This window comes from Trachurus japonicus, chromosome 9 (genome assembly GCF_045865225.1).
Source record: "Trachurus japonicus isolate A0001 chromosome 9, Traja_1.0".
NCBI lineage: Eukaryota > Metazoa > Chordata > Actinopteri > Carangiformes > Carangidae > Trachurus > Trachurus japonicus.
Window position 1 is genome coordinate 31,974,261 of NC_140915.1, and position 25,578 is coordinate 31,999,838.

Here is a 25,578-nt window from a genome sequence, read left to right on the forward strand (position 1 = left end):
AGAGTGCCTCTCTCTAGGCACTCTAAGCAGAACATGCACTAGGAGTTGTCGTCACAGCTCAGAGCCCCACCCCCCTTCTCCGCCATGATGGAAGGATTCCGGTGGCAAAAGCCTTACTAGTCTATGGGCAAAACAAAATCGTCTACTCCGTAATTTACTGTTTTACAATGCCTGGAAATCACTGCTGTGTTAAAAACTGCTCCAGTGATTTACTTTCTCCTTATTCTTTCTTGTAATTTGTTGATCTGTTGGCGCAAAAAAGAGCTAGAATTTAGTCCGTCTCTGTGCTGTTCTGATGACGTTGCCCCTGGCAACCGATAGCGTCTCCTTCCATCATGGCCGACCGGACTGTAAAAAGCTCAAACCCCGCCCAGATTAGACCAAATCGGCACGTGACTCCTCACTCTCAATAGGCTTAATGCTCTGAGGGAGAGAGTTGCCCGTCCCAAGATGGCCGCCGTACTGGCTACGCTTTGTCATTGGGAAACAGCTGCGGGTGAGTCATCTAGTCTTCTTATATATATCTATGAAGCCAGGTGTAATCTTTTTACAGTCTATGGGTGTAACTTATTCTCTCGTCAGTAGACCACAGAGATTGATCACAGATTCACCGATGAGAGGACAGGTGTGGCTACTTTCCTCCAATCAACAGGAACTTAATGCTGACGTCAGGTGACTCACCTCTTTAAAAAAAAATTTTTTTTTAAAAAGCACCGCTGTCTAAGCTCAGAGAGAGCGCAGCGGACACCTGCGGACTGATTGAATAATCCAAAACTATAATCACAACTCAAGTTCCTTTCACAAATGAACAGTTGTGCACTTTGCCTTAACCCTTTAATGATGAGCAGAGGAAGTTGATTAGGCTAATTGCACAAATTCCTTATAATCTTAAGTAGGCTACATAACAAGTAATACAAGTTCATACAGCAAAAGTGGCCAAAAGTGCAACAGGTGAAAATGAATTACCGGTAGGCTAAATATAAAAACATCATGCAGTCTGCTGCTTCAATAAATCACATGAGGTGTATAAATTATTTGGAAGGTGGTTGCTCACAGTCACTCAATTTTATTCACATTTTCTTACCTCAACCAATATTTAGGCCAATATATTAACATTTTATAAAAAAATAAAATAAAAAATAAATAAATCTATATGCCATTTTTGCTACATTGCTTTTTATGGAAAGCCAGTGATATATAGCTACTAGTGGTCATAAAATATCATAGATGGACACAGATTTGTAAATGTATTTGTTTGGTTATAAATCAGGCCAATATGTAGGCTACATAAGAACATGGAATGAATGTATGAAACACATGAAACACGTTGATATCTGATCAGAGTGACTGCTGACTTCACAGATAAAGACAACAGAATCAACTAAGCCTGGCTGTTAGCCTGGTCTGGAGCAGGCTAGTTGCAGAGAATAAAATCACCATAGTAACTTGACCAGGATAGATTTAGCCTGCTTTTGAACAACCGACTTGAGGCTAAATTCAGCCAGGATAACCAACATATCCCGGCTTAATCCCTTATCTAGGTTTTGTGCAATACCTAGTGTCCTGACTCAGACCCTTATTGACAGACAAAGTTCTTGTCAATGAGTAACACTTGTGCCTTTCCAAATATCTGCAATGAGAAAGACATATTCTCTGTTGTCTAAGGGTCACAGGCGTGATATGTAGCAGAACCTTTTGTGTTTCAGAATTAAAGACCACAATATTTCAGGACTTGGGTGGCCCCCACCATAGTGAGTAGGTTGGGACAGTTTAATACTGCAGTGAAGTTAGTTTTAAGTTGGATATTTGACAGACATTCGCTCCTTCTCAATACATTAAAAATTCATAGAAAATATGTTCAAATGCAATAAATGCAAGGTGTGTGTCATAGATGAGGCTTAGCTCTACCATCCTGTGTTGATTTTGAGCCAACAGGTCACATGACCTGGGAGTTATTGAGCTATAATGCTCATATTTACAGTATAAAATACATTAAAAATTCATATAAAATATTACATTTGTTTAAATAAAAAAAACAAACAGGTGTGTGTCATAGAGGAGGCTTAGCTCTACCATCCTGTATTGATTTTGAGTCAACAGGTCACATGACCTGAGAGTTTTTGATCTCTAATGCTCATATTTACAGTATAAAATACATTAAAAATTCATATAAAATATTACGTTTGTTTAAATAAAAAAAACAGGTGTGTGTCATAGAGGAGGCTTAGCTCTACCATCCTGTGTTGATTTTGAGTCAACAGGTCACATGACCTGGGAGTTATTGAGCTATAATGCTCATATTTACTGTATAAAATACATTAAAAATTCATATAAAATATGAAATGTGTTTAAATGCAATAAAGACAGGTATGTCTCATAGAGGAGGCTTAGCCCTACCATCCTGTGGTGATTTTGAGTCAACAGGTCACATGACCTGGGAGTTATTGAGCTATAATGCTCATATTTACAGTATAAAATATATTACAAATTCATATAAAAGATTAAATGTGTTTGATTGCAATAAAAACAGGTGTTGTCATAAGAGGAGGCTTAGCCCTACCATCCTGTGTTGATCTTGAGCCAACAGGTCACATGAATTTTTAATATATTTTATACAGTAAATATGAGCGTTAGAGCTCAATAAATCCCAGGTCATGTGACCTGTTCATTTAAAATCAACACAGGACAGAAGATCTAAGTCTCCTCTATGACACATGCCTGTTTTTATTGCATTTAAACACATTTAATATTTTATATGAATTTGTAATATATTTTATACTGTAAATATGAGCATTATAGCTCAATAACTCGTCATGTGACCTGTTGGCTCAAAATCACCACAGGATGGTAGAGCTAAGCCTCCTCTATGACACACACCTGTTTTTATAGCATTTAAACACATTTAATATTTTATATGAATTTTTCATTTATTTTATACTGTAAATATGAGCATTATAGCTCAATAACTCCCAGGTCATGTGACCTGTTGACTCAAAATCAACACAGGATGGTAGAGCTAAGCCTCCTCTATGACACGCACCTGTTTTTATTGCATTTAAACACATTTCATATTTATATGAATTTTAAAATGTATTTTATACAGTAAATATGAGCATTATAGCTCAATAACTCCCATGGTCATGTGACCTGTTGACTCAAAATCACCACAGGACGGTAGGGCTAAGCCTCCTCTATGACACACACCTGTTTTTATTGCATTTAAACACATTTACTATTTCATATGAATTTTTAATATATTTTATGAGCGTTAGAGCTCAATAACTCCCAGGTCGTGTGACCTGTTGACTCAAAATCAACACAGGACGGTAGAGCTAAGCCTCCTCTATGACACACTCCTGTTTTTATTGCATTTAAACACATCTTATATTTTCTATGAACTTTTAATGTATTGAGAAGGAGCGAATGTCTGTGAAATATCCAACTTAAAACTAACTTCACTGCAGTCAATTAAATAATGTCTCCTGGTCTACACTCCTGCCTGCTCTGTAGGTGTGTTTATTTATTAGGCTAATACTGTGCACTGCTAAACCTGAATGTTACACATTTTAGAAACAATTTACATTAATCATTTAGAGATTTTTCATATTCGAGTTTAGAAAAAGTGTATGTTCGTTACTTAAATTAATTAAAAAATTGTTATTCTAAGATAAAAACACAAGTGTGGTTCACAATTCTCAGGGAGTAGGCTACATTAGCCTATTCAGGGCAGGCCCCTGGCATAAACACTCTATGCGGTTGTTTAGGGCCACAGCCGTTAGGTGGGGGGCCACATGATCAGAAAGGTACCAGGGTTCATCAAGTCATTTAAACATCCTGAGGTCTGCATGTGCACGCTATGAGCTTTATATGTAATGTGAAGTCAATATTCAGCTTCTTTTATCTCACATTTGAGACATTTGGTGAAAATGGAATGGCAGAATGACAACATTTGTGCTCAAAAAGCAATCTTACAAAACTTCATTTTAGACTTGTTTTCTACACTTATCTATTACCTGTATCCTATTTCAAGCACCAAAACAGTTCATTCTCATGACTGAAGGTGTGTTTTCACAAGGGATTTGAAATTTTTCAAAAAGCAGACCTCAAATTTCCAGCATTTGGCCTAAATTATTTCTTTATACAGTGTTCTAGGACAAACGGGCCTCAGTGTGCTTACAGCGGAGGTTCTAATACTTAGACATGAAACACTTGAGTATTGTTACATCTGCAAGTAGCCTATCTGGTGTTAAATTTATGAAAATATGTAAAAGTCGAGAAAATGGCCTCAAACCTCAGAGGGCATCAACATGTCTGTATTCAGTTTTAACCAGTGATTTGGTGTTTGCGCTTAGAGTGGGCCACAAACAAAAATCTTGTTTAGGGCCACCAAAATCCTAGGGCCGGCCCTGAGCCTATTATTGTACAGTCTTACTAAAAAGCACAGACACAGAGGTGTTGCACAGTGGGGCCTGACAACAGTGGGAGCTGCGTCAAGTTAGTTAGTAGCTATACCAAAATAAGACTAAAGATTATTTGATTCCTCCAAAAATAAAAGCGCCACATCGATGTCTCACGCACGATTATATCAAGTCAAATTGCATTGTATACATAACGAACCCATCGATTTTTATTTTGTCGATGTTTTGTAATTTATAATTTGGTCAAAGTTATTCTTTCATGAAACTCTCATGGCGTCTTATTTTGGAAAGAACAAGCGGAAGTTATCTATGCGTCTCGCCTCCTCCACTAAGAAAACGGTGTTTTTAAAAGGAAACAAGGTTGTAGAGGTCTGTGGTGGCAGAGCAGGTTGAAGGTAAGTACAAATTGACTGTCGTGTTGTGACTGTCCCGGTGGTCTCGGTGTTGTTGTCCTCTGAATGTCTCCTGTTGAACAGCGTATCCCTTTGTGTAGCGGAAATCAAGATGCGGTCAAGTGTCAAGTCAAGACAACTGGTAAAGTGCAGGCTAACTAGCTAGCTAGGATGAAGCTAACGAGGCTAACGGTGCCGTTACCCGGTGGTCGGGCTCAGGGATGCTGCTGCAGCAGGCGGCTCTAGAGAAGTGAGTAAATATTACACAGTGGTTATTTGGATACATTGTCACAGTTGTATGACGTCTTAGAAGTGCAGTAGCGTATATTTCCATTGAATGGATGTGGGGGTGGGGGTGGTATGGCTTCCTGCACAGGTAAACACACTGACGTTTTCCCTCATGATCAAGTCAGTATCCTGCGTTTTAGCTGCTCCTGGGAGCCTGGACAAAATATTAAAATGGCTGTGACACTAGGTGTTAGGTTACCTTACTAACCTGCAGCCTGTTTGACCTTTATCCAGCCATCCTTGGATCTGCTGCTCTCATAAAATGCCATAACAAGTTTACATCTAATCTGAGACTCAGACCTCTGAGATCTGTTTTAATTTTGACAGAAACTGCCCCAGCAGTGTGGATGTTAGAAAAATCTAATTACAACAATGGTTATCAGAAAATTGACCTTACAACTACAGACATCAATGCATAATAAGCTATTCATCTGCCATTTGAAAAATATAACAGATTTAGTCATTGGGAATGGTGAATTTCAGGTTTTCTCAAGAGTATAGATTATGTGTTGTTCTTCAGTTCAGGGTGATTACTTCCTCAGCCAAAACATCATTCTTTAGGTCACCATCTTGCCCTGGCGTTTCCACCAGTAGCCTAGTTGTGAAACAAACAATGCACAGTACAACCCACTTATTTTATTGTAATGCCATTTTGAAATGACCCTTTATTGATCTGCTAGCTTCACTATCTCATGTGAACATTATAAAACAGGCAGTATTGAATATCTTTAATAGGCATATTGAACTTTTTGCATTTTCATATTACATATTACAGTACATATGAAAGCACTTTGAAACCTTTGGAAAAAACTTTTCTGTCCTTTCTACTACTGTAGTAAGAGCTGCTATGTTATCATGAGGAAACACAATACTTGAATCTTGAGTGTGGGAGAGGACCATGGGTGCTTATTTAGTCAAATCTAGTGTTTATTTATGGAAATAACCCAGGAAAATAATACAATTTCAACAAACATGGTGAGGAAAGAACAAATAGCCTACACCAGTAATGGAACAGTTTTCACTAGTTACAGATGATGGTGTTTGGGTCAGCAGGAAATAAAATAAAACAACAAAATAAAATTGAATAAATCACTTACTGATTTTTTCCCAGTAAAATTCCAGTAAAATTCAGAGAATATTTTGGAAAGAAAATGAGGCATATTTTGGTTACCTAGGCAACTTGTAAAGACCCCATAAAAACCTATGAACCTGTTTCAGAGATAAGTGAATAGGGAAGACAAAAGGCTAGCAGGACACTCAAAAAAAAAAAAAAAAAAAGAATTATGACAAGCTATTGAACTGCTGTCAAATGTGATGCTGAGAGCAAACGTCTGTATGCCCACTGTGACTCAATGTCTGCTCGTTTAATGATGTCGATGCAGATGGAGGAGCCTGTGTGGCAGATGGGGGGGTAGTCTTTGGGGCGGGTGAGTCATTGTCTTCTGGTCCGGGTATGTCAATAATAGGCATTCTGTCTACAAACAGTTTACGTTAACCTATAACCACACCACTCTCTTCATTTAAAAACCCTGTACACTCCATGTGACTTCTGATGAAACAAACATCTGTTGGTGCAGTTGGTGGAAATGGAAAAACCAGTCACATGGGTTTAATCAATTTCACATGAAAGTAATGGGTGGAAGCATAAAAATGCAAAATCGGGTTGAAAGTCAGCCTGTGGGTGGTCCCACTACAAATTATGGGAGAGTCCTAAAGATATTCATTTTGCAATCATAGGAGACTCAGCAAACCAGAAAATACCCATTTGAGAAGCCTGAAGCTAAGAAACCAAAACAATTAATGGATTATCAAAATAGTTGCCCATTATGTTTTGATCAGCTAATAAATCTACGAATCCCTGCTGTTCAGTAAAATCTAAATGCAATCAAATTCAGAGATGAGAAAGCATAAGAGAAAATGTGGAAGTTTACCAGGGCACGCTTGTGACCTCTGGTTTCACAGAAGAAAGTTGCTTGACTTTTACTGTTATACTTGCATGGGACGTCTGTGGCATCACATAACCCACCTGATATCCTGTTGTTAAGTGATCAATAAGCACTGAAAAACTGACCTTACTTATAATATATACGTATAATATATAATGGCACAATAATAAAGATAGATGTGTAAAATTTGTGTCTAACATTGTCTGATTTGTGACTTTGACCTTTCTCTGGGAACAGAGTTACTACCTCGTAGGATTTTTTTTAGGTGAAGTTAATCTTCGCTCCTCTCAGGCAAAGGACACACTTGTAACCGTACACTGTGTAAAACGATACAGCCTGTGTTGTCCCATGCTTCTTCCACCACTCAGCCGACCTTAGCAGAGTCCTCATTATCACAAGGGTACAGTCGTCCCTGACAGCACCTTTTACAGCGTTGTGTTGCTGTTCAGTTCTCCTCAAGAGGTGCTCGTCTTTGTACTTGTGCAATCAGTGTGGTGGTCATTTAGGGAAAAATCATCATAAAAACATAGACTTTGTCAAATGGTAGCAGTACAGTATAAAGAAACATTCACATTTTGTTCATGGGTCATCTTGTTTTGGGGTAACTTTTCTCTTTTAAACACAAAAAGGTTTAGTTCGACTGCAAAATGTGTTTCAGTATTTACAGTAAACAGCAAGAGGCTCCTCTCTGCACTGATGTTGAACAATGATAGTGGGAGAAATTCATTCAAGAAGAGGGAAGGACGACGGACAGTCTGTCCACCTCCAGTTTTATGTTGTGTCTACCACTGTTGGCTCTGGGTCTTAAGTCTGTTTAAACATACTGAACCTTGAACCGACATGTAATCAACAGTTTTCAGTTTTTGTTACCTGTGACATTGTCAGTTTGTATGACAAGCTCACGAGGAGAGTGTTTGATCAGATTCATAGTCATGTGAAACTGTGCACCTCCCTACAATGTTTTTGGGAGTACAACATAGAAGTCATTTCCTGTCACACAGGAACAGAACATAAGTGCATGTCAGCATGTCGACTGGCTTCCATTGTTTGCAGAAGAACTTGTAATGGAAGATGTAAGGCCGTTGGTCTTTGTTTAACTTTTAGTGGGGTCCAGTGTGACATACATGTTGCATTTTCAGTGAGGTGCAACTGGCATTGAGTGGACAACACTATAAATACGCCGCATCACAGATAAATAAACTCCTGTGGCTTCACACACTCTGTTTTTCATTTCCTGACGAACATCTTGTCTTGTTGTCTCAGGTTGCTGCTGGTTGCAGGCCCTGTGGAGCAGAAGAGCTGTGCCATTCCCCCTTTTGTCCTCTCATGTCCCCCCCCATCCCCGTGTGTTCCCCTGTGTGTAAGTGACCCCACACCCCCACCCGCCCCCGACTCGATCCCTTCTGTTGTGTCGCCACTCCAGCCCGAAGCCCCCCTCTCACCCCATGCTTGGGACAAAGCCAGTTCACTGCCAGCCCAATGACTGCCTGGATCGTCCTGCCTGTCAGCCTGTCTGCCTTCTCCATCACAGGAATATGGATAGTGTGAGTTAACTGTCATGTACAGTATGCTGTCACATTGACACATACAGTAATGTGTTCTCATTATCAGGTGTACAGAATAGATGGTACTCTTTATTATTTCTATTCTTCCTGCCGAATAATTCCTTGTATTAATGCTGCGTTCAAGACAACTCGGAAGTCGGAAAAAAACGAGCTCCGAGTTGTAAAAAATGAATTGAATGGCGTCAAACTCAGAAATTACAGGTCTGAAACTCGGGTATCATATCAGAGCTCCGACTTTCCGACTTGACATCACGACAACATCAAAACATGGCAGCCCTCATCTTCAACGGTTAGAATTTAGACATTTTAAGTTATTTGTTGAAGTTTTAATGCATATTTTTGTGTATTATTGCAGTAGCCTATATGAAATACGTTTATTAGCTGTTATTGTTGTATGGTGTGAAATTGCAGTCCTCGTATGTGACGGAAATAACGTCCTCCAAAATAAACATCATTTACTGATGCATTTATTTTTCGTATTCAGCTATGAGCCACAATATGCCAAACTTCCTTCAGGTATCCATGTTTTTTTTTCTTCCGAGTTCCTGCAGCGTGAACGCAATGATGTCGGAAGTCGGAAAGTTCAGAGTTGGGAATTATGACCTCTGAGTTGTTTTGAACGCAGCATAAGACCAGTATAATCCCGTATATTGATAATAGTCCTATTTGTTTCATCTGTGGCGTTTGTATTATGGTGTGTTCCTCCTTACCCTGCAGGTATGCCATGGCTGTGATGAATCACCATGTTTGTCCTGTAGAAAACTGGTGAGTGATTTCCTTGTGTTGATCTGAAAGTGTCTTAATATGTTTTATAGTTTCAAACCTCAGTCATCAGTAGGTAATGACCTGACTGTGTCACTGCCACAGGTTCTACAATGTAACATGCATGGAGGAGCTGCCCCGACCAGGCTTCCCCAAGACATGCTGCACCATCCAGGACATCCCCCTCATCAGGTCTCCTGTGTCACCTCTCCTCCTCTCTGTGCATCAAGTCTTTGTTTCTGTGGAGTACAAAAGTGATTTTGTGTCAGTGAAAGCCCAGAGGCATGAATTAGCACCTTGTTATGTAGTTGCTCTATGACGGTCATTAACCCACGCAGCTACGCTTTGCATAAATTGCATTTGTCTAATCTGCAAATAAGCCTCTAACCACAGGCAAGTACAAAAGCCCAGTTGTAAAAAGGCAGCACAGGATTTACAGGCTTTTTACCATTGTACTGTATGTAGTGGAAAGTTTTACACCTAGATGATATCGGAGAGAAGTTTAGTTCACGCATCTGTAGTCACTTGATTTGTTTTCTTTTACAATTTGATATTCTGAAAACACATAGTAACTGTGTGATGCACTAATATGTTTGGATCTCCTCCTGCTGATACTGAGAGTTGTTGTGTCTTCATGTCCTACAGTAAATGTGGCTCCTACCCTCCTGAAAGCTGCCTCTTCAGCCTGATTGGCAACGTTGGAGCTTTCATGGGTGAGGCCTCGTTCTAACCGAATTCAAGCTATGTGGATAAAAACAGTGTCTGTGCAAGAGTACGTGCTGAAAATGGAAATATGCTTTCTTGCTTTCTTGTTGAGAAGATTGATACCACTGTCATATGTGTGTTAGAATCAGAGCTCCACACCAGCTCCTCTGAAGCTCCTTCATAAAAAAAAACACAGCTTTATTGTGGTTTATGTGCTGGAGTATTTCTTGGCTGATAGCCATGACATCTTGATGTCTCTATTGAGTTGCTAGGCAACCACTGGATACTCCATGAAGTGAAGTTAAGAGTAGTTTCCCACAATACCACCACGATAAAACCACAATACCACTGTTGTGTAGGAGGGATTACTAAAATATAACTAACTTTTTACAGTAAATTGTAAAAATGTTCATCAACAAATATTAAGTGTTCATTCATCATGAAATACTGGCATACAAGCCAGACTATATCACTAAAATGTCTAGTCTGGAAACGACTGGTAGACCTCGGCTCAATCCAGGGGGCGGGATGAAGGCTGCCTTTCAAACTGCCTCTGCACTAGGGATGGGGAGATTCACCGATTCATATCGGTGGTCCGATATAAACGTATGCGATGCGACTATATGATTAAGCTGGATTTCATTTCTACCATTTATTTCCTCTAGACTGTACCTTTCAAATATGATTTATTGGTTTGCCCTGTAAAAATTAACCAAATATAGGCTACATCCCTCAAATTGATACAGAGAGTAAAGCAGAATGGTATTGAGGTAATAAACTGCAGTGTATCGTTAATGTATCGTATCGGTGGCAGCGTATCGAGATGCGTATCGAATCGGCCTCAGTGGTGGAGATATACAACCCTACTCTGCACGCAATAGGGTAGCGCTACGACCAATCAGAGCAAAGAGCAGGATGATGTTAGCCTGACAAGCCAATTAAAATGTATGTCGCCATCGCCTTAAGCCCGCCTAACTTTTTGCAAAGAGGGCCAGATTTGGTGAGGTAAAAATGTGTGGGGGCCGAGTCGGCCGACCATTCAGCCTGACATCCTTTGAACCATTAACATTAAATGCAAATTAACTATTTAATACTTTTTTTTTTCATTGCAAATTGAATTCTTTTCATTTCTTCACGTAGATAAATAAATCTAAACAAGTTTTTACCAAAATCACTCTGCTTTTCATATTTGAAGACCACATAAAATGACATAAATGTCTGGAAAAAAAGGAAGCTTAAACATATCTAGGTTAATTTGAAATATTATTATATTTTATATTATATTATATTTTCAAAAATCAAAAATTGCACTTGAATAAAAATCACAACCAAAAACAAGAATAGACCCTGTCTCTGTTAAGAAAAGATGCACTCAAATATAAAACCACACACAACCAAAACAATAAATAAAATGGCTTATCAAGTCTCAACAAAACTGCACTTGAATAGATATTGACCGTGTCATCACAGTAGATGAGGTGAGTAGTGACTGAGGCTGTGTATGTCGCTCTAAGATGGGTGGGGTGGGGGTGTCAGCGGCGTGGAGCAGGTCTCTGTAGCGGGGACAGCTCCGTGACACTGCCGGTGGGGGCTGTAGGGACGGGGGCTCACGGCAGCACCGCTGCTCGTTGGAAACAGCAGTGATGACGTGCTTTCACGTCCGAGTCTCCAAACCAGAAACGTTTGTAACAGTAACAGCACCGGAAAAGTCGCTAGATTTGTCGCTAGTGGCTTTTGTCAAAAAGAAAGTCGATGAGAGGGTTTGGAAAGTCGCCAGATTTAGGGAGAAAGTCACCAAGTTGGCAACTGACGTTACCTTGCGTTGCTCCTCACAGACTCACATGCTGCACTCAGGCTGCACTGTGTGTGTGGTAGCCGCCCCGCCTCCCCCCACAGAGACAGTACTGCGTTTACATGCACTTCAGTACCCCGGTTTTAATCGGGTTTTTTAAGTACCCCGTTTTTTGATCAAATTCGGGGTATGGTGTTTACATGAACTTAGAGAAACCCGGTTATTCAGTATCCCTGTATACATGATAAATACCGTATCCCGGTTTCTGATTACTGCGTCTTACGTGCGTATGTGTGTTTCATGTTTATTGTTTACAACAGGAAGCGCAACTACTAGGAAATATGTAGGTCAGAAAATTTACAAATTAAAAATGCTGCCATAACTTAATAAAAGAAAGGTAAATTCAATGCAGACTGATCGGTTCATTGTAAAACATGCATTTATTGATGTAAAAGTGGTGATTTCTGTACACACGTTAGGCTACAGAGCCTCCAGGCAGCACTGCTCCTCAGTCTAATGCACACATGAAGCTTCACTTTTACTTCAAATAAACTAATGCGACTGCCACAATTGTTAGATTTCATCAATGAAACCAGCATTTATCTCCTAAAAAGAATTTAACCAGCCGGCGGTAAACCTCTAAAAACCTACGGGTAAGTTAATTAACGATCGTAGTCTCTCCCGAGGTGACGGAGTAGTCTGGCCCGGCCGAGCACGTCAGGAGACGGGGTTGCTGTCTCTGTTATGTCCCGGTCACAGCTCACACACGGGGAGCTTCACTCCTCCGAAAAACGTCGTAGCAAACTTGTACACAGCCGTCATTTGGATAAACCGACCGCACATTGGGGATCTAAACAGTTACTTTCTTGCATGAAACAAACAAACAAACAAACAAACAAACAAAACTGAATAGTCTCCTCGTCGCTCCAGAATGCGCTCTTGTTGTCGCCGCCATTTTGTTACGTAACGTATCTATGGTAACGATTACGTCAGCTGGCTGAGTAGCTTTCAGATATCGGGGTACTGTGTTTACATGCTCCAGTATCCTGGTTTCTTTCGGAGTTCTCCGGGCAGCAAAATCAGGTTTCTCAAAATCGGGATATGAGCTTATCCCGATTTCTGGAATCGGGAAATGATGTTTACATGCGCAAACACAAAATCGGGGTACTTAAAAAACCTGATTGAAATCGGGCTACTGAAGTGCATGTAAACGCAGTCTAAAGATCCTGGATGACTGACAAGAGGCTTCACTCCCTTCATTTCATTCCGCTATGGAACAAACGCGCCCAGTTGCTGAGACCGAGGGTGTGTTCGAAACCGCATACTACATACTATATACTTCCATACTGCATACTGTCCATACTCCATACTACATACTCATCAATCAGACAGTATGCAGAGCGTTTACACTGCAGCATACTACATGATGACCCATAATGCATTGCGCTCCTACCCGAGCCAAAATCAACAGGCTAAAGCTGATTTCATTTTAGCTCTAAATTCTTTAAATATATCACTTTATTAACATTTCAAACGTTTTCAGGCGAGAAAGTAGCCGTTTAGATCAGCAGTGTGTCGTTAATTTGTCTAAATACCAGCTGTTTACAATTTTGTTTGGACGATTTCGGCGCTACTAAAGCTAGCCGTCGTGAGCAACGCACTTCCGGTTACTTTCACAAAATAAAACACCCGTTGCCCTTTACTATATAGAAAACCCCAACGATAGAATTTGTGCTTTTATTTTGAAAACAGGAAGCGAACCTACCCTCGATGTAGCTAGCTTGGAACCGCAGTTTTGACCGCTCTCGTCCCGTTAACGGCATTTAACCGTTCAATATGCCTTACCGGAGAGTCTAGCCAGCTCTGAGATCGGCCTGGTTCATTGTAAAACATTTATTTATTTATGTAAATGTGGTGTTTTCTGTGCGTTCAGACCCCAAGGCAGTGCTGCTCTTGTGTCTAACCACAAACAAACTTCTGCTACAGCCACAATTGTTAGATTTCATCAATGAGACCAACATTTAGAACCCCAATGTGCGGTTAGTTTATCCAAACGACGGCTGTTTTAAGTTTCCCCCGATGTTTTATCCCCTAAAAAGAGTTTAATCAGCCGTTGGTAAACCTCTAAAAGCCATTGGGTAAGTTAATTAGCGGTCGTTTTCTCCACCTGGGCGAGGACCGTAGGCTGGCCGGCGGAGCACGTCAGGAGCCGGGCTGCTGCCTCTATGATGTCGCGGTCGCTGCTCGGACCTGGAGCTTCACTTCTCCGAAAAACATCGGGGCAAACTTAAAACAGCCGTCGTTTGGATAAACTAACCGCACATTGGGGTTCTAAACAGTTACTTTCTCGCATGAAAAAATATTAAAACTTAATAAAGTCACGTATTAACAGGCAGATTTCTGTTGTCCTGTTTAGTTGTTGTTTTTTCTCTGTTCGCGGTAAGGAAAAGACTATCCGTGACGTCACGTTACGTTGCATCTTGGGTAATTTGAGTGTGAGTAGCAAGCTCCTCATGTATACTCAACATTCTGGCGAATCTAGTATGCCATCCGGGAACTTCTCGCATACTCAAACCGACTCAAACTCGCATACTGTGCATTCGCATACTCAAAATGACGTCAGAATTAGTATGAGTAGTAGGAAAGTATGCGGTTTCGAACACACCCCGAGTCACTGAGTGAAGCCTCTTGTCATTCAGCCTGTTTGGAGGCCAGAGACGAGGAAAACAAACAGGCATGCACATGGCAAAATATCGCAAAAAAAATTGTACGTGCTGGCAGGCCGCATATTATTGATTTTATGACAGAGGCTGCGGGCCGGTTGGAATTTGAACGCGGGCCGCATTTGGCCCGCGGGCCGTAGTTTGGGGACCACTGCTCTAAACAGATAGAGCGCTGTGATTGGTGAACACAATCGGTGTTCGAGACTCAAAAAGTTCCTATGGCTCGTTTCTAGACCTGCCTACGCAAATATTTTTGCTGCCACTAGGGTGCGTCTAGATTTCTAGGCTAGGCATATGCTGAATTTTAAATTAGATGTGCAGGTTAGCTCTCCAGACTGCTGCCCTCTGCTCTTTAATACAAACACAATCACTGAGTATGGTTGAGGTGAGAAATGTTTACTCTCTGTGGCGTCTGTCCGTTGTGTGTTGCATCAATCCTCCATGGTGCCTCCAGACGTCAGCCACTCCCCTCCAAGAGATATGGAGGGGCTTGAAATAGCCGGTGCTCTCTAATCAATAATGAATGCAGCTTTCCTTCCACTTCCCCCTACTGTCCCCTCCCCTGCGTATACCCTCTGTGGCCTTCCTCCATTACTCCTCCTCCTCCTCCTCATCTTGTTTGATCACCGCTCAGTTCTGCCCCATTTTCCCCCCTTTGCCCTTAATTGCATCTCTTTCCTGCTGTTTTCGCTGCCGCTTCATTATTCACCTTTTTGTCTCATGTATATTTAAATGGTCTCTAGTCCACATGTTCTCTTGTTGTTTCCCTGCATATTTATTTCTAGATTTAATCTCGTGTTTTCTTTGCTTTTGGTGTGTGCTGTAACAGACAGCAACTTGCAGCTTTAAAGTTTTCAAACAGTGTAACATCAGCTGAATGGGTGTAGTCACACCCCCTAACCCTATATTATGTTGTTATATACTTTTATCTATTCATTCTGCTGAGCACCTTAAAACTACTGTCAGCTTCAAACTGAGTTCGTTTGGGCGAAGCGCTGCTCTAACTTACTGTTATGTTTGTGAATGTGTGTACATATTTGTCATGTGACTGCAGCTGCAACCAGCACTTTTAGCCCAAGTCCCCTTGAGGACAATACAGTATCTGATCGCCTACAGATAAAACTGTAAAGAAGCAAGAACATTAAACATGTAAAAAAAAAAAAAAAAAAAAAACTGAACCGTGACTGAGTTTCCACTGTCTGAGTCACATCAAAAGGCTTTTAACTCATTGAGTGCCATTGACGTCTATGGACGTCAATCAAAATCCAACGCTTGAGTGCCATTGACGTCCATAGACGTCAAACGCACTTTTCTGCGGCTGGTAAATGGGGACGCTTTCGCGCACACTGAGTAATTTTGGGGCTTCTGGGATGTGTAGAACGAAGAAGACTGTAGATCAGAGCAAGAAGTGAAGAGGAAGGAGAAGACGAGCGCGATCGGTACAGAGATAACAAAGTTGGAAAAAGTTTCTATTTCTAGAAAAAAACGACGGGCAGAGCCTGGAACAAGTGTAACGTGGAGCTGGAGGAAAGCTTAGCCACGGATGCTGTTAGCATAGCTCCAGCATGAAGTGATCGGAGGAGACAGGAAAGGTAAACTCATCTAGATGATCAGCACCAAAATGCCGAAGCGAAAGTGGAGGCGGATCGCGGAGTCAGTCAGTACGTTTACATGCAGAGCTTAATCGAGCTATGCTCAAAATTCGATTTTGGCGTCAAGTCGGACTTCTGTCCTTGTCTCAATATACATGCAACTGAAAAAAACGAATGCGCCGTCACCCGTTGCTTCAGCGGGTTAATACGCCCCCTGTCCTGTTGACTTTACTGTCACCTGGTAAAAAACTGAATATAAACAACTTATAAGCTTAATAATAAATTCTCAACTGCAGTTCCCGACCAGACGCGCCAGTCTGGGCTGGATGCGCCCTGAGAATAGGATACGGGCTTCCTTTTTCCTCTCTCTCTCTCTCTCTCTCTCTCTCTCTCTCTCTCTCTCTCTCTCTCTCTCTCTCTCTCTCTCTCTCTCTCTCTCTCTCTCTCTCTCTCTCTCTCTCTCTCTCTCTCTCTCTCTCTCTCTCTCTCTCTCTCTCTCTTTCTTTTTTAAAAAAACACTCTTGCTGGTCGCGCTGTGTGAAATGCATTGAATCGGCGCTGATGTTGGGTTTTTTTCTTTACTTTGCCGGGTTCGGGCGGCTTCTCTGCTCCACTTGGTGCCATCTCTTACTGTTGTGAAGCATGCGCACATGCATTGTCCAGTTATACTCCAACTAAGGTGTATACATGACGGAGAAAATCGAATTCCAATCGCATTATCTGGGTGTGTTAATCGGAGTTCTCAACTCCGATTTCAGTCGGACTAAGGTGTTTACATGCACTTCAGTTGTCCATTTATAGTCGGATTAAGGCAATAATTCGGTTTTTTCAAGTGTCATGTAAACGTACTGATTGACCGACGTGACGACGAACTGATGGTGCAGACACACCAACTCCGGCAACGGACGTCAAGTCAACGGATCCCATTCATTGTCTATGCAGAGCAAGCGCTCCGGTCGCGCGGTGCATGATGGATCCGACACGTCCAGTTGACGGTCCAGTCGCCGTATGTGAATTTCCATAATCACGACTCCACTTCTACTTTATGCAAATTGGGTCCGTCTGACGGATGCAGCCGGCTCCAGAAACTTTGTTCAAACTATCAAACTAGGCAGTGTTGATCAAATGTGAATCAAGATTCTGTTACTGCACTACACATTTCCCGCCTCAAATGTTTTCAGAAACATACTTTAGTGTGTTGTTTAACTGTAAAATGAGATCGTTTGTGACCCGGCCGCCATGTTGGAAACGGCAGAGCGAAACTCATGCTCCGCACCACGTCACACAGACCCGCCCACTCGCCGGTGCGGTCGGCGATTAGCTGCGTCGGGATCCGTCGCCGCCGGAGTTGGTGTGTCTGCACCATGAGAGATCAGCGCGGTGAGTCGCTGCCGCGGCCGCGTCCAGCACAGAGGCTGAAGACGCCACGACGTCTCCCTCCCTCCTTCAGAGACGAGGGGAAGCAGCAGGAGGAGAAGGAGGGGGGGGGGGATGGGTGGAGGGGGCAGCAACAGCTCGTACTTGTATTTTAGTTGTTGTTGTTGTTGTTGTTTGTCTTTTTTGTGTGTGTGTGTGAATGAAAAAACATGTGAAATGAAATTTTCAGATGTCTTACATGTTTTTGAAGCCAAAATTAAAACGGATAAATCACTATTTTTCTTGAGAGACTCTCTTTCACAAAAATGCATTTTTCTCAGCTTTCTAGAAAAAAAGTGGTCTTTTTGGTGCAACCAGGCTCTATTCAGCTTAAGATAAATCAAGAATGGAACAAGGTACAAACAAATGTTTTTTTCCCTAGTTAAATAGAGAGTCTCCTCTTTCCTTTTGAGCTGTTTGGTGTTTTCAGAGTCATAGTACAAAATATTATCTGGGTCTTGACATATTACTCAAAATGCCCCAAAACGCTGGCACATGGCACTGACCATTTTATAAAAGGTCTGGCACTCAATGAGTTAATGTGAATGTGTGTTTGATGTGTGGACGCGGTGTGAACGTGTGCTCTCTGTCACCGTGTCCTGCAGTGGTGATGGTGTGCCTTCTGCGCTACGCCCAGGTGATCGAGCACAGCCACCGTTGTTGGGTCAACACCAGCGCTCTGGTGTCGGGCTGCACCAACGCCGTGGGTCTGCTCATGGTGGGCAACTTCCAGGTAAACTCACACAACAAAATGGTGTGAACACATTTAAATAAAAATCCTTTTGGGGGGATTTTAGACCAATGCACACTATAACTCAGGTTGTGTGTCTCTGTCTGACAGGTCGATCATGCCAAATCTCTCCACTATGTGGGTGCTGGTGTGGCGTTTCCAGCAGGGCTGCTGTTTGTGTGTCTGCAGTGTGTGCTCACCTACAGGGTCGCTGTTACCGCCCTTGACTACTGGATGGCCCATTTCCGTGTGGCACTGGCACTGGGAGCTATGGTCTCCCTTGTCCTCAGTATCCTTTCAAGGGACGTCCCTCTTGTTATGTGTTAACACAAATTTGATAGAAAGATTATAGCTGCTGTGCAGCAATGGGTCGGGTCCAGGCTAATTTTGGCAAATTTAGGCAATTCTGAGCAACAAACAGGAGAATAGGAAGACAGGACAGTTGCCCTTATAATGTTCAATTTGCACCAGTTGAGAATTGAACCCACAACCCGTGGAACCAAAGACCGTTGTCTATCGCACTGAGCTAATTGACAAGTGGCAGTTCAACAGTGGCTTCACAAATTGAGTAAGCCATTCACTGCCGTGCAGGCAGATTTGAAACCACAGTAAAAAGAAAAATCAGTTTTTGAAGTAAAATTCTGATATGTATTTGTCAAACATGTACTATGAGTCTAAGATGTTAGGAGCCTTCGCACATGGTCCAGTCCAAGCTATTTGGATTTTTTAATTTAGAGGCTTGCTGTGATGCCACCATCAGTACAACTCAGTCTTGTTTTTCTTGTTGAGGACATCTGACATTTTGATCTGTCATCATCATCATCATCATCACCCTTGCTGGGTCTCGAACTCACAATCTCTGACATCAAGAACCAGCTCCTAACTCGCTGAGCTAATTGGCTGGTAGTGAGACCTGCTGTGTAGCTTCATTTATCGACTCAGGGAGTCAATGCCCGGGCAGCTGTTGTGATGAAATGGTCAAAATGTCAGAAATTCAGTCATCTAAACAAAAATCTGATAATACATAAATTGCATCTTGACAGCATGGAAATGTTGGTGATTTGTTTTTAATGATAAGTGTTTTGCTTCATAAGAGAAAATATGATGTTTAAAAATTCCACTCTCACATTGACTGCAGTTGTTCCCATGAGAGCAGAATTCAAAATGTTCTCAAAAATTCAGTTTTTGAGATAAAATTCTGATATTTGCCAAACTTCATCAACCATGACTCCAGAATATTCTCATTTTTTTTCAGGAAGATTGAAAATGTATTTATCAAGAATTTGATGGTATATGTTTACAGTACTGTTTACAGTCAAACGTTTTCATGCACTGTAGGCTCAATTTTTGCTTAATCAAAAATCCGAGAAACAAGTTTTGTGGAGGACAGTCTGGAGATGCCCTGTAGCAAGTTTGGTGTCAATTGAGCAAAAATTGTGGGAGGAGATACATTTTAAAAGTTTTACAGTTATTGAAAAAAACAGAGTGATGGACTTCAAAATTTGTAATGAGTTTAAGTGGACAAAAGTTTCAGCAGTATTGAGGCTACATTGTGGTGAAGTTTCAAAACTGTAGCATCTACCGTTGGTTTGGTAGGAATTTTTAAAGTTTTTAAATTTAAACGCTTATTAGGGGGGGCACATGTCCTTGGAATTGAGTGAATCTGGCATGGGACTGGACCTTTGTGCAAAGTTTGGTGAGTTTTCGCCCATGGGAAGTATGACTTTCTTGGAGGAGGAGGAGGAGGAGGAGGAGGAGGTTCCCGGCTGCCCGGACCCTAAAGAAAGATTTGTTAAAACCACATCTAGTCGGTTTCTTTTGGGTGCTTATAAAGTATATCATGTAATTAGAACCATTAGAAACAACTCTTTGCCCCTTAGGTCATCCTCTTTATTAATGCTCAGATACTGCTGTGACTGTGAGGGCACTTAGCCACCATTAACATTATTAACTGTTTTGCTAACCCTCCTCTCGGCCACATGCATTTGTTTAACAACAAAGCTGGCAAGATGGCGGTACATAACGTTAAATATCATATACGATGATATGATGTGTATATTTGTGTAGTCTTATCTGTCATAAACAAGAGATTATAGGTTACGGGGTTATGTGTCGCAGTGCGTAGAGACGAGAGCTGTTACATCAGGTATCCCTGGAACAAGTTATATGTCATTTATTGAACCATCACAATTACGCCAAAGCTGTTTAATTAAGGTAAACATGTAGCATAGTTAAGCTAATCCTGCATAGTTCCTCTTTAAATTTCAGAGTTTTTTTTATTTAGTGTGACAGCATTCACACTATTGTTAGTCAAATCTTATTCTCTTTTTTAGTGTGAATGCTGAAAGCATTCTACTAGCATTCTACTCCTTTTCTCTTTCTTTGTTTCTACCCCAATTTCTTTCCTTCTTTCTTACTATTTTCTTACAATTTCTTCAGCTCATTCAGCATTGTTTCAACAATTTCTTCAGCTCATTCAGCATTGCTTTCAGCATTCACACCATTTCCATTCTTGGAAATGCTTTTTCTAGTTCAACATTGTTTCTCATAAATCTAAATATTTCATTTTACTGTTTTTCATATCTGAGATTGTCTCTTAGCCTCCTTCTTTGTCTCCTAAAGCATGTGTTGGAGTTCAAAATGAAGGTTTGGATTGCCTTATTCAGCTCATGAAGGCTCCACCTTGTCATCCTGACATCAGCACATTCACAGTCCACAATGTGGTAACATGCCAATAAAACCCTGGGAGACTTCCCTTTCTCTTCACAAGTCTTGAGACACTTGTGGACAGATGAAGATTTTTGTCCTTTTAACTTTGAGACATAACTCTGACGGACATTGTTAAACATTGAGCTGATGCTCGCCTGCCTGCCTCTCGGTGACGTCCAGTCAGGAACAAGGGTGGCTTGCCTTTGACAGCCTGTTGCCTCTGATGCATTAAGTCGGCTGTTTCATAATGTTAAAAGTAAGAACAATGGCTCTCAAGAAGCAGTTTATGCAGGAACTCTTTCATCTCCACCACTAATCTGAATCATTGTCATCATTCATTTCTCTCTCTCTCCCCCTTATCTGTTTGTAGCATTCAATGACTTGGTTAGAGCAGCTCTGTAACACCAGATAAAATAATAGGACAATGTTATGAATTTACACCTGACACCCTATGGTTAAGCTGCCTGTCCTTTGTCTCATCTCATTGTGTCAAACATGTTTTCCCTCCTGTGCCACTGTGCAGTGAAATCAGCAGAGTAGTGTAATAGTTGTGATAATAATATTAGTATTATGGTGTGTTTGTTGAGCTCATGCATCTACCAGAGTATTTGTCCTTAACTTGTGTCCCTCAGGCGGCATCTTTTTCATCCATGAGAGCTTCATCCTGCAGCACGCCGCAGCCATCTGTGAGTGGGTCTTCACCGTGGACATCCTGGTTTTTTACGGCACCTTCACCTACGAGTTCGGCACCGTCACCAGCGAGACCCTGATGGTGGGCCTGCAGAGGAGTCATCACCACGGCTCAGGTGTCATCATGGGCCCCAGGGCCCGGGGCTCAACACTAGGCGGGGCAACGAAGGGCAACCTCAAGTCGCCCGGGGGCAGCAGCACATCCACACATCTCAACTGTACCCCAGAGAGCATAGCCATGTTGTAGCTCTGCCTCAGCCCAAAGGTATGAAAGGTCAGTGCAGAGGTGCTTCATGAGCGAGCGCCCTCAGGAAGGTGAGATGACATGTGGAGGAGGTTGTGATATCTTTAACCATTGAACCAACACCAGGTTATTCCATCTGTATTACTACACTTTTTTAAATTTTTTATTCTGTTTTGTTTTCTTTCTCAACGTTGGTGCGAGAGCCTGTGGTGAAAGGTTCTGTTACATTGTCAGTGGTGATGTTGGAGGGCTGAATGTGTGGAGCCAGTCTGAGCACTGGAACATGAATGTTTTCTGAGGTGGCTGTTGATCTGGGCCGGTCTTCACTAGAACAAGACTTTTTTTTCTCCTTCTATAACTGGATTTCACTGGTGTCAAGGTGGAAAAGTAAATTACTTAAACCCACAAGCCCCCCCCCACCCCGACACTCCTTCATGAACTACCCATTGCTACCGTGTGGCCCACCTGTCGTGGCCTCTTGCTTATCTCTGCACGGCACATTTTTCGAATGAGAGAATAGGAATTTTTCGGTTTGTGTAGAGGGTAGAAAATATTGAATGTTTGAGATGTGAATAGTTAACAGTAATGTAGGTTTTTCAGGCTGCAAGCATATGGCCGTTTGAAACCAATTAAGCATAAATTACATGTCAGATGATTTGGCAAAAATCATTGATTTCACATGACAATTTGATTTGGTTGCACAGATGATTTGAATGCAAGTTTTTGGTGGTGTTTTTAAAATTGTTTTACAAAATATGTATATGTGTATGTTGAGCCACTATCATTCTTGAGGTCATAACCCATTTCACTGACATGTGAGTGCATGACGGTTGCTCTCTTCTGATAACTTGGACTTGAATCACTGTTAACTGAGAATCTCTGGTGTCTTTCCATTGTTGTCCCACAAGCTGCATGATCTGATGATTTCTTTGTCATGCTAACTATTTTTGTTTCCTACACTTGTCATGGCAGGTGCAATAATCGCCATCAATCATCTGATAATTTACCACTCCACTGGAGTGAAATATGCCTTTTTTCAGTGTGAGTTGAACACATGGCTCTTTTTGTTTGAAAAAAAAAAAAAGTGACACAAAGACATTTGAAGTGACATTTTATAGAACAGTCATAATCCGACTAACGCGTATACAGAATAACATAGTTGTTGTTCACACACTGATCTGGTTCCAGGCTGGACCCGTGGAAGCCTTATTTGAGTCTTGAGTTTAGGTTTTCTGTTGAATATAAAAATGAGCTGAAGCCTTCCCAGCAGTAGAAGGGGAAGTTTTGTTACTGAGAGGTGAATATGATGCTTGTGCCATAAAACCTCAAGGTGTCACAGTCGTGTCAATAGCAGTGATACAACCAGACAATACAACACAGGAAAGTGTGTCATACACTGAGGTTTTTCTATCATTTCCTGTTGCCAATAAGTGAAAATCTGAGTTTTGAATTAGCTTTAACACCAGACTGCCACCAATGACCACTGCTCAAACTAAAGCTAACAATCGCCACCCAGTTTAGATTACACTCGCATTAAGTTACTGTTTTAAATGAGCCGTTTGAGAAGTACTTTTCATAACGCACAGTGTTCTGCCCTCTGTGTAGTGTTGATGCATTTTAAACTGTCTAACCACTGGATACCAGCAGTACACATTTTTAAAAGGTCACATCACCTACCTCTTATCTTTTGTGGGTTTGATGTTATTTAAATGTGAAAGCTAGAGTTTCAACATATTCTCCATCTCACTGTTGTTTGAGGTCGAGAAAAGTATTTAAGTGACGGTGGACCAGCGATCGACAAAGGTTTGTCTTGGCAAGTGTTAGCGCTGGACAGGACAGTGGATCTGCTGTGCCACAAGATGCATAAAATCACGTCGGGTCAGTTTTCTTTACTTTTCGTGCAAATGATTTAACCAACTTCCCATTCTCTGTGGGACTGCAGTGATCCTGCGTGATACTGCAATCTTGCCAAAAAAGCCTGGAATCCTCTGGAGTATTGATTGGTTTTCTGTACGGCAGCAGTAGGTGTATGAATTGGTATGTGTGCAGTGTTTTAGCCTTATCCCTTGAACTATGCCAGGGAAACATGTTCAGATCTTATCTTGTGTTCAGCTGTAGCCTCTTTCACCATACTGTAACCAAGTCACAAGGTGTGACTACAAATGGCAGCTTGTACGAGTCCTCACATCAGGGTTGGATTTATTGCGTAACACCATCTTCCACAGGCCCAAATTTAATGGTGGATTTTACAGACTTTTTTTTGTTTGTTTTGCTGTCAAAATGTGCACTTCACTAAGCTTTCAAATGGTATGTTTGTTCATCCTGTATTACAAAAGGCTGCCTGACCTCTACATGTGTTGAACTCTAACAACAGCAGCACACAAATGAAACCATGTATTCTTCTTATTTCCTCAATTTGAAAAACATGTAAAAGAATGGTAATGGAAAAGTCAGATAATTCCCTGAAAACAAGTCAACAGATTATTTTGTTTCCTTTTTATAAATTCTGTAAATATTTAATGATTTGTCTATCATTTAGGTATTTTCATTTGACAGAGATTTATATTCAAATATGAAATAAAAATGATAAATTATTAGCAGGTGGTTTGCATTGGCTTTTCTTGGAATGTGGAAATGTGTTGAGCTATGGTTGATGTATTGGGATAGTTATACATTATCCTAACCACACAAACACCCATATTTTGTTAATGTATAAACCCATAAGTAACTTTCTGATCTTTAACCAACAGAACAAACATGTATGTGTGTATGTCACCTGCTCTATAAATATATACATGTATACAGTCTGTTTTGGCAGATCAGGTGACACACAAAGAGGGGATAAGCTGCCTACATACATACACGTATTTTCTGCTGGTTAAAAATCCCAGCAGGCCTCCATGTCCAGTAGTGTGTGTCTGTGCACCAACAGCAAACAGATGCATAATAAGCGGTTGCCATGCGATGTAGGAGCACCAGAACCACTCCAGACAATATTGGTTACCATGTTACTGATGATGACCCCCAGCATCCGAATGTGATTATGGGACAGGTTTCAGGAGAACTAACAATTTTAACAACTCTGCACATGAGGGTTGGTTTAGTCAGTGGCTGCTTATACAGAATTACTCTAATGCAGTATAAACTTAAAATTATGTCAGATAAACTTTTTCTTTTAGAAAACAAAACAGTATAAAAAGGAATCAATCAATCAGTACGTTTACATGCAGAGCTTAATCGAGCTATGCTCAAAATTCGATTTTGGCGTCAAGTCGGACTTCTGTCCTTGTCTCAATATACATGCAACTGAAAAAACCGAATAACTGACAAGGTCCGCCCCCTCATGCGGCTCCACCCGTTTGTTTCAGCGGGTTAATACGCCTCCTGTCCTGTTGACTTTTCTGTCACCTCGTAAAAAGCTGAATATAAACAACTTATACTTAACTTATAAGCTTAAAGGGGACCTATTATGCTTTTCCAGCTTTTCAGACTTTTATATGTGTTTAAAATGTTGGATAATGGTTCTAGAGGCCGTGGAAGTGTCATATCCTGAGGTTAATGCATTTGGAGGTAAACCCTGCTAGATAATTGGGATTTCTCTGCACA

General features: G+C 41.2%; 1 protein-coding gene across 1 annotated transcript; it reads left to right on the plus strand.

Annotated features, from left to right (window-relative positions):
* Positions 1 to 4,720: 4,720 nt before the first annotated feature.
* tmem150aa (transmembrane protein 150Aa) lies at positions 4,721 to 24,569 on the plus strand. The gene is made up of 8 exons (XM_085787408.1): positions 4,721 to 4,813; positions 8,308 to 8,588; positions 9,327 to 9,374; positions 9,477 to 9,563; positions 10,017 to 10,084; positions 18,205 to 18,332; positions 18,441 to 18,618; positions 21,671 to 24,569. Exons 2-8 carry the CDS (start codon positions 8,524 to 8,526, stop codon positions 21,973 to 21,975), a joined length of 879 nt encoding a protein of 292 aa, XP_085643534.1. The 5' UTR covers positions 4,721 to 4,813; positions 8,308 to 8,523; the 3' UTR covers positions 21,976 to 24,569.
* The last annotated feature ends 1,009 nt before the right edge of the window (positions 24,570 to 25,578 follow it).

Excerpts from the sequence above, each read along its gene's own strand:
- tmem150aa (XM_085787408.1), top strand. The coding sequence starts at position 8,524 with ATGACTGCCTGGATCGTCCTGCCTGTCAGCCTGTCTGCCTTCTCCATC. Across the intron at positions 9,564-10,016 it reads CAGGACATCCCCCTCATCAG|TAAATGTGGCTCCTACCCTC; the intron begins GTCTCCTGTGTC and ends CATGTCCTACAG. Across the intron at positions 18,333-18,440 it reads TCATGGTGGGCAACTTCCAG|GTCGATCATGCCAAATCTCT; the intron begins GTAAACTCACAC and ends TCTGTCTGACAG.